Raw genomic sequence first — 10,520 nt, forward strand, 5'->3', positions numbered from 1 at the left:
AATCACAAAAATACTGAAAACCGAGGAAAATTCAAACCGGAAAGTCCCTAATCAAATAGCAAAATCAAATGACAAAACACATCAAACGAATGGACAACTAGTGTCATATTCATAACTTGTTACATGCATTTACAAATGTAGAAATGGTAGATTGAACCTGGTTTTATAGCGCTAAACCTCTCAATTGTATATCAGTTGAATTTATTTTGGAATATCTGATTTACTGATTTGTACCTGTACCTGTATCATTTATCGTAACTACAATCCAATCCGCTCTTTTCTTTATTGATAGCGGCCACAAATATGTTTAATCCGTAGCATTCGTTTTGTTTCTGTCTCAAGTAAATTGTCTGTAATCCAGTGTGTAACGTTGTCTGCGATATTTTTATTTCGTTAGCGTTTTTCGTTATTGTTTATTAAACCCCAACATACACAGTCGATAAATTGAATATAAATGTTTTGAATTTCTTAGTCCTTCCTCAATTAGAGGAAACCTAATATTTACAACAATTGCAATGCATGTGTACCTTGTGATATAGTGGTGCTTAATTCCTTGAGTGTTTCGGGAAATCGGTGCTGAAAATGAAAGTTACGATATACATTATTTATAAATAAATGCTTTGCATACTGGCTGTGAATTAGCAGTGCGTCTGTTTTATTATATACTAATTGAGTTTGACGGAGCAACATCCATTAATTTGGGTGATGTGTCACAGTTACCTCCTATGTAATATTGAACAGTCAGAAGAACATGGTTGTGATTATCAGATAGATGACCAGTATTTTACGTCTGACGAGTTGTGACATATACATAACCATCGTTTGTTCAATGTTTGGCCTGTTGTGACTTATGTGTTACCATTATTCTATGACTGACCAATTCTGAAATCCAGAAGAAAAATGTTGATATGAAAATTAGAATATGTATTATACTGTAATACTTAATTGGATTTAAATTTTAAGCGTTTTTACTAATTCATCCACAAAATGTCATATGTGAGTATCCTTTAACTTATTTATTGTCGAATACGTCTTTATCTGTTGTACCACAATTTTAATTTGTATTCTAATATACGAGTTTCTTATTTTATTTAGTTAATAACTTGTTTTTTTTCCTGCTTTATGTTAATATATTCAATTTGTTTTTATCTGTTTAAGCCACTAGTATGTCGTTTATATTAAAAATAAAAATCCAACAGCAAGTAAAAAATTTATCTGATAAGCTTTTATGTTAACTTTCAGGATAGAAACAATATTCAAACATTGTGATACAAATTAATTGTATACATGTACTTTCCTAAAATATACGAACATTGTACACGTCATTGGCCCTTATATTTCTTTCATGTTTCCAATGTGTTGTAAAATTCATAAATGATATTTTTGAAGCATGTGTATTATCTGAAATAATTATTATTTATTTACACCAAGATATCGTTAAAAGAATTTAAATACCATGCATTTATTTATGACATATGGTCAAATCGCCTAAAGACTCCTCCTTAATTGTTGAAAACTTATAATTCTGATTGATTAGGTTTTGATCAAGGATTTTGCATTTAGAATTTTCCTCGGAGTTCGTTTTTTTTTTTATTTTACTTTCAGATACAACCATTTAATATTGGTATAGTCTTAGTAGGTTTTTCTATAAAAAAAAAAATTGACACAAAGCATTTTCATGTAATTACTTTTCAAAAACTGATATTTACTTAGGCCTGGTCTCAACGTTTAAAACTTAAATAAAACCACATATTTACCTTATTAAAAGATAGTAATTCTATACCATTTTTTTTTACTTTTGTCGAAAAAACGAGACATAGCGATCCTACATTCCGTCGTCGGCGTCGACATATTCCCTCTGGTTAAAGTTCTTATTTTTGAGTGTAAATTCACATTAAACGTGTTACGGTACTTATCTATCCCAAATTCAAGTATTTGGTTTTGATATTATATTCGTTATTCTCGTAGGATTTTGTCTAATGCTTAGTCTGTTTCTGTGTGTGTTACATTTTAATGTTGTGTCGGTGTTCTCCTCTTATATTTAATGCATTTCCCTAAGTTTTAGTTTGTTACCCCGATTTTGTTTTTTGTCCATGGATTTATGAGTTTTGAACAGCGGTATACTACTGTTGCCTTTATTTATGAAATTTTGATAACTTTCTTAAACTATCCTGGATTTCTACTAAACTTTGACCGAGCTTGTTCATGATCATAAGATAGTATCCAGAAATAAATTTTGTAAACCAAAATCCAGTTTATCTGTATTTTACTTAAAAATGGACTTAATTTTTTTGCCAGTCAACATAACATTCACTCTGTGGTTAGAGTGTTAAAATTTCAATAACTTTCTTAAACTATTCTGGATTTCTACTAAACTTGATTCGAAGCTTGTTTATGATCATATTAAGATAGTATACAGAAAGTAATAAAAAAAATAGTGTTCGTCCGTATTTTATTGATAAACGGACTTAGTTTTTCTGCCAGTGAACATAAAAGAGGGACGAAAGATACCATAGGGACAGTCAAACTCATAAATTGAAAACAAACTGACAAACAATAGTACACATGACACAACATAGAAAACTAAAGAATAAACAACACGAAGCCCTCCAAAAACTAGGGGTGATCTCAGGTGCTCCAAAGGGGTGAGCAGATCCCGCTCCACATGTGGCACCCGTCGCGTTGCTTATGTGATAACAAATCACGCTGTTGTTAAAGTTTTTTTTTTTTTAATTTTAATAACTGTCTTCAAATACCTCGATTTCTACCAAACTATGACAAAAGCTTATTTATGATCAGAAGATGGTATCCAGAAGTAAATATTTTACTTATAATGGACTTAGTTTTTCTGCTAGTTAACCTTACATTCACTCTATGGTTAAAGTTTAAAAATGTTTAATAACTTTCTAATAAAGGCAACAGTAGTATACCGCTGTTTGAAATTCATAAATCCATAGAGAAAAAACAAATCCGAATTACAAACTAAAACTGAGGGAAACATATCAAATATAAGAGAACTACGACACAACAGAAACACAACATTAAAATGTAACACACACAGAAACGAACTATAATATAACAATGACCATTTCCCTGACTTAGTACAGGGCATTTTAAGATAAAAATGGTGGGTTGAACCTGGTTTTGTGGCATGCCAAACCTCCCGCTTTAATGGCAATGTTAATAATAACATTAAAATGACAACATTACATGACAGGACTACAATACAAATAAATGGGAGAAAATATAAGACAGAGAAACAAACGATTTATAGCCAACAAAAGGTATTTTGCTAAAAATTTAATACGCCAGACGTGCGCCACGTCCACACGAGACTTACCAGCGACGCCCAGATGAAAAGATGTTTGAAAGCCAAAACAAGTACAAAGCTGAAAAGCATCGAGGACCAAAAGTTTAAAAGGTCTCGACATAAACTATTCCTGGATTATTAAACTTGGGCAAAAGCTTGTTTATGATCAGAAGATGGTATCCAGAAGTAAATTTTGGTAAAAAAAAACCTTTTTTTTCATATTTTACTTATAAATAGACCTAGTTTTCTGCCAGTTAAAATTCCATTCACTCTGTGGTTAAAGTTTTGAAAATTTTAATAACTTTCCTAAACTATCCTGTTTTTTTTTTTTTTTTTTACCAAACTTGGACAGAAGCTTGTATATGATCAAAAGCTTGTATCTACAAGGAAATATTGTAAAAAATATATTTCCTGTTTTTCTGTATATTTCTTATATGTGACCTTAGTTTTTCTTCCAGTTAACATTACATACACTACAGTCTGCAATTAGAGTCTTAAAACGCTTATTAGATTTATAAAGTAGTCGATATATAGTTATCAAAGGTACAAGAATTATAATTTAGTACGCCAGACGCGTATTTCGTCTACATACACTGGGTTCCGCAGAACCCTTACAATTTTAATTTTTTTTAAATAAGTATTCTTTGTAAACTTACTTCTGCAGTTTTGTTCGCCCTTAGACAGATAAGTACGTTTGTATATATGGCATCATACGTGTTTGTTTGTTTGTGAGTGTCTTAAACATGTTTTTGTCAAAATATTAGTAGTTTGTCTTTTCTTTCTAGCCGGAGTTAGACGAAGGAACAATTGCAGGTGAGTTAAACATCAGTTTCAGCAATGTATGTTCATTTATCTGACTTAACTTTTGTAAAATGTCATAACTTATTCAGCTTATCTAAACACTGGCAAACCAATGACAAACATACTTACAGTTCATTGAAATATGAAGTGATTAGTTGTCAGCAATACTTTTTTTTTTTGAGAAATCTAAAGTTTCTTGCAATGAAACCATGATGTGAAAAAAGTTTGCGAAATATAGACTTTTAAACATTTGAAAGTAAACGATAGAGCAACCTTACCTTAAAAATTAAAACGCATTTTTACAACTAACATCGAGCAAAAATTATGTAATAATGTTAATATTTCCAAAGCTAAGGTAGTTGCTTAATGAATAAGCTCATTTTTTTGAAGAAAAAAAAAAGACTTCGAACAAGCATTACAATGAACTGACTTCAAATCTAAGCGCTATTACATGTAAGAGAATGTCAAACATACATTACAGATATCAACATAAGCATGTGAAAAAGATAATTACACTATACATGATTAATTTGTTTTCTGTGAATTACGAAAAACGAGTACGTTTCCATCAGTCATTCACATCAACATCATATACTCAGTCTGGTGAAAGCTTATACAGGGATTAGAAGTTACAAATATAAAATTGTATTACAAAAATACGAACATAGGAATAGACCAATAGGTCATGAGGACAATTATCATTGTACGATGCAAGTTTATATCATTATTTTGCCAAGTGCATGATCACTGAGATGTACTACAAAATAACACTCCTCATGTTAGCATATAGTAATTAATGTCGATACATATTCTAATGAATTCATTTGATATGTAGAATTATAGCACCAGTACAATTCTTTGCTATGGTTTTATGAAATTACGCATATTTCACTTCAACAAGCACTTTATTGCACATTTCTTCATATAAACATTGACGGAGAAATGCAGTACACGAGTGGAATTATTATATAAATACTTACAAAATGTATACAAAAACATATGCTATTTTTGCTATTGAATAATAAGAAGGCAGAATGTTTATGACAGTTTAGATTAACATATTTTGCGTCTGTTTATCTTCCAAATATCAAAACTAAGACATACATCACATTGTTTTTATGATTTACTGTAAGTCCGACTTTTTTTTAACTTCACAAGAAATAAGAAAAATGAAATCTACAGAGGGTGAAATATTTTCTTCTTAATACAATATGATAATGTATCTTTCAAATCATTTTACTTCGCCGCTAGATTGTTTAAAAAACAATTTTTGAACGTTGAATAAAAATTAAAAAAAAAGGTTTAATTTCAGAATTAAAAGATGTATTCAGTAGCTTTGACCAAGATGGAGATGGCATGATAACTACTAAAGAACTAGGAACAGTATTAGGACAACTTGGTATGAACCCATCAGAAGCAGAGTTACATGATATGATTGATGCAGTAGACTCGGACGGTAATTATATCATCTTTCTAAGTGAAACATGTCATTCACAACTTATATTTAGCCTTTTACGGATCCCTCGCTTTCAAGTAATTAGGTTTGAATGTTCCTGGTGAAGGTTAATTCAGAAAAGTAATTCCTTCTTACATTGTACAAAATAAAAAAAAAGTGTTTAGAACTATCATGCAATTCTAAATCTTGAATTTTTCAGGTTATGTCCCCACATAACGTTACGTTTGTAGAAGATTCTCATGCATTTTCAATAACATTATCAACATGTTGTAAATTCGATAAATCTCTCGGTCTGACACCATAAAAAATACGCTAGTAAGCATATAAAAACATACATTTGCATTAACATTTCATATGGTAAAAAATAAATGACCGCTGTATTTTAGCTCTAAAAAGCTTTTACAACAGGAATAATGAGATCATACTAAATGTGTGGATTGATACACTAGATTTTGAAACAAATAGGAATTATTGAGGAAACAGATCCACGTCATTGAATTGAATAAAACATGTTATTTTTTACCACGGTTTTATGGCTTCTTCCAAAGATATTGATGAATGTGCTCCACTGCGAATCACAGTCGCTGGTATACGAATATTGGACGGCGTTATTTGTATATTAGCATCTAAGTTTTTATTTTTATTTTGGAGTACTTTGGAATGATTTCAACATTGTGCATATTACGTACATGTATAAATATCATTATATCAAAAATTTTAAATTCAAATATTCACTAACGAATACATGTTAGAGTCTTCTCATATAGTTTTGGTTTGCAGGACAAATAGTCATATTCTAAGTTTCGAATATTAATCCAATGGACAAGTTTTTCATTGCAGGTAACGGGACCATAGATTTTCCGGAATTTCTAAACATGATGGCATCCAAAATGGACGAACTTGGCACTGAAGACGAAATTCATGAAACATTCCTATTTTTTGACAAAAATGGCGACGGACTTATATCAGCAAAAGAATTGCGAATGGTAATGTTAAATTTAGGAGAAAAAATGACAGATGATGAAATAAATGACATGATTCAAGAGGCTGACACAAACGGAGACGGCGTTATCAATTATGAAGGTGTGTAAGTATTACAAATATACTAATTATTGTTAGAGTAAACAAGGTATGTCTTTGTTTATGATAATTGGAAGATAAACAAAAGGAGATAATGATAATCTAAGCTGTCAAAAGTATAAAATCTCACTACAAATTCAAACCACCGGTATTTTCACGATATCATAACGTGCTAATTAAACTCAATTAAATTCATGAATGTTTGATTTACTACCGATTGACACTCATCTTGATAAATATACATTTACCCTTTCTTGTAAATTTCATCTTTTTCTGATATTTTTATAACTAACTGTTATAGTTAAATTCTACAGTCATGCTTGCTATATGCATGTCTTTGAAGTAAGATTTAATGAAGTAATATGACCGACAGTAAAAGTATGTGCTTTAAAAATGTGAAGGTACATGGTCAAAATGGACAATGTAAATTATTTGTCAAATAAAAAAGACAAACTAAAGAAAAGAAACGACGACAGGATTAACAATATTGCACAAATAAATATCATTTAAATAATGCCAGTGTAGTAGCCCTTGGTACCATCGTGGACTGATATTTACCATCCGGGTAGAAGAATAATAACTTATGGTACCAATTTATGTGTGCAATATTCTTGATTATATAATAAACCTCATCGGGTATATATAATTGATACTAAAACATTAAAAAAATATAAAACGTTTTGATTACAACAAAAAAAATAACTAGCGGATCAACAAACAAATGTTTTTTAAGATTTAAAACAATGAATAAATGATAGTCGTGTAGGATAGCACGGTGTGGAATCCCTTCAAAGGTTTTCGTGATACATCTAAGCATTATTCTCCTCCAAACACAGATAATATTATAATTGAGCACCATTATTAAAAAAGACAGCATCAACAGCTACAGTTAAGAATAAATGTACTAACACATAAAACATTTATACGTATAAATTTCATCGGAGTTGTCAATTGAAAAAATACAAATGTACATCTGTTTTGCTGATTACAGAGTTCACCAGAGTGATGCTGAGTAAATGAAAGAGAACTGGATTAAAACTTAATCTTCATCAGCTTAAAGCTGTGAAGTGCTTTCAGCAAAACATTGTTATGTCTTTATATAATATGCAATGTAACAAACAATTGGTTACAAAGCTGTCAAGATAATGAGATATATATAGTAAACATGAAATATGTTATAATAAAACTGATATTATTGTTGAATGCAAATTTTTTGAAAAGCACTATTGTTCAACGTTCCTTCAATGCTCTTCAACTTCGTACTTTATTTGGCCTTTTATAACATTTTTGATTCGAGCGTCACTGATGAGTCTTTTGTAGATGAAACGCGCGTCTGGCGTAAATATTAAATTTTATTCCTGATATCTATGATAATTTTTTATTTGCAACCACTGGGTCGATGCCACTGCTGGTGGAGAGATTTATTTCCCCGAGGGTGTCACCAGCCCATGGCCAGTAGTCAGCATTTCTGTGTTGACTTGAGTTATCATTGATATGTTCATATTATAATTATAAATTAACTGTTAACAAAAATTTGAATTTTTGAAAAACTAAGGCTTTTCTATCTCATGAATAGATTACTTTAGCTGTATTTGGCAAAACTTTTAGGAATGTTTTACCCTCAATGCTCTTCAACATCGTACTTTATTTGGCCTTTTATAACATTTTTGATTCGAGCATCACTGATGAGTCTTTTGTAGACGAAACGCGCGTCTGGCGTAAATATTAAATTTTATTCCTGATATCTATGATGAGTTTATTCGCAGTTAACTTACAGTATTGTTTTTGAATTACATGCTTGTCCTTGTTTTATCTGATCTTTGATCAGTTGATTTAATCGCAGTTTTTCAACGTTTATAACAATACGGAAACGTGGTATTGCTAATATCACAACTATCCATCACCCCGAATGTCAAGGATGTTAACAACTGCAGGTCACTGATTGAACTTCAATGATGAGCATAACCCGTATCGTATGGCAAGTTTAAAAATGCTCCTGGATAAAGTACCTCGTACACGCAATTTGTAAAGATTGAAGATCCATGTAACTGCTGTTAATTTTCCGGTGTCAAAGGTCATTTTCGTTTGTGTCTATATCAATCCATCGTGAAATAGCCTTCAACATTCTTATCGTTTTAAAATAGTTTCTGAGAATCCCATGAATACATGTAGATAATGTTTTGTATTGATTTTTTAGTTCATTGATTTATTGTTGTTTGCAAAACGCCACGGTCCATTTGTTAATATAACATGCATGTTTAGGATGAAAACAAATCAAACAATTAGACAAATGACGAGACGTTCTTTGATTAACCCATGTTCATCAACCTTCTGCTCAGACTGGTGACGTTTTACAAAGTCAGAGGCTGCTAGCTCTAGAATACCGAATGAGTTGCGAAATATATATCTCATATCTGACTAGGGAAATAGCACGGTTTAAAACTTGGAAATCGTCAATATTGAGATCCTGCAACACGTGTTTGTAATTAAAACTTTAAGTTTTTAGTTGCCATTGATTTGGTATCGGAATAAGAAATGATAGGTACATTTGTATCGACTTGTCTTTGAAATAGGGAGGTATTTTTTAGTGAATTTATTTATGATGAAGGATATTGCTTAAGTTGTTGGAATTGAGTCCTTTGTTCCTTTGTTTGCAAAGGAAAGTTGAAGAAGGGATCGTTTACCATCATTCATCAAATAAAAGACATTCGCACGAAACTCTGTTCATTTCCCCTTTCAAAGCTTCATTCTTTTTTCACTTTATGTTTGGAAATCACTGTTACAAACCCACATTTAAACCAATACAAACTTACAGCTATCATTTCGGATATTGCAAGTCACAGACTTTTCACACAGTTCGCATTGGAAAAGATGAAAAACAGAAAAGATCTTTTCGTTAACTTTGCTTTGCCAACAAAAGTTTCGATGACGTCAACTTAGACAATATCCTTTATCATAAATTAGTTCAGTCGAAAATACCTCCTTCTTTCAAAGATCACTCTGCACTAATCATTTCTTATACCTATACCAAACTTTCAGGATCTCAATATTAACGAATTCAAGTCTAAACTTCCTTGTGCTAGTTCCCAATTCACAAATTATCCGACTGCCCACGTTATTACCGGTGACCTCAACATTGTCAATAACACTTCCCTGCGAAATGTGTTATTCAAAGGTCCGAAATATCGTCAGCCTAAATCCATCGATTGGAAATACAACTTCAAAATACTGATGGATTCAGTCGAGGATTGTGCCAGGCTATGGGCTAAGCGCGAGAAGATAGACGTATATACTCTTTCCGAATGGATTAAGCCAATAAGGCTGTGAGGTTGTTGATACAAATCAGAACTAAGGCAATCTTAAAGACCCAAATGTTGCAAAACACTTGTCCTACATCTTTGACAAATAAGTTGTTATCCCCGCAGATAAAAGCCCCGACCAACATCGTTTGTGTGTGTAGAACTCATTAAATAAACTGCTTGATAAATGAATTGGGTAGGTTGACAAATCATTCAGAAATTCAACATATACCCTCACGACACGTACCAAAGAGGAAATCCGGATTAATCACAGGTCTGTCATGTGTTCTTTTGAAATTTCAACCAAAGATGAAGAACTGGGTCTTCCATCACTGTATTGGATACCTTAACTACACAAGTGTCCTTACAAACAACGATATATTGCTGGGTGTTCCAAGTGCCCCACAAAACCTCTTTCTAAGTTATGAACATCTACAAATGTATTTTATCAGCAATCCGAGCGGGCTTCAGAGTTATTGTTAAACTGCCTATTTTAGAGGTCGCGTGAATCAGATATGGATACTTAAAAAATCCAAAGATCTTTTAGAGTACATACAATCTAAGACGCTTTCAT

The 10,520-nt window shown here is 31.6% G+C and overlaps 1 protein-coding gene across 1 annotated transcript; it reads left to right on the forward strand.

The window, feature by feature from the left end:
* The first annotated feature begins 476 nt into the window (after positions 1-476).
* Positions 477-7,715, forward strand: LOC143067920 (neo-calmodulin-like). The gene is made up of 5 exons (XM_076241545.1): positions 477-996; positions 4,096-4,123; positions 5,424-5,567; positions 6,408-6,650; positions 7,639-7,715. Exons 1-5 carry the CDS (start codon positions 988-990, stop codon positions 7,665-7,667), a joined length of 453 nt encoding a protein of 150 aa, XP_076097660.1. The 5' UTR covers positions 477-987; the 3' UTR covers positions 7,668-7,715.
* Positions 7,716-10,520: the final 2,805 nt, after the last annotated feature.

This window comes from Mytilus galloprovincialis, chromosome 3 (genome assembly GCF_965363235.1).
Source record: "Mytilus galloprovincialis chromosome 3, xbMytGall1.hap1.1, whole genome shotgun sequence".
NCBI classification, from domain to species: domain Eukaryota; kingdom Metazoa; phylum Mollusca; class Bivalvia; order Mytilida; family Mytilidae; genus Mytilus; species Mytilus galloprovincialis.

Bases quoted from the DNA above. Each gene is read 5' to 3' on its own strand.
- LOC143067920 (XM_076241545.1), top strand. The intron at 4,124-5,423 runs GTGAGTTAAACA...GTTTAATTTCAG, and splicing joins AGACGAAGGAACAATTGCAG to AATTAAAAGATGTATTCAGT. The intron at 6,651-7,638 runs GTGTGTAAGTAT...TGCTGATTACAG, and splicing joins CGGCGTTATCAATTATGAAG to AGTTCACCAGAGTGATGCTG.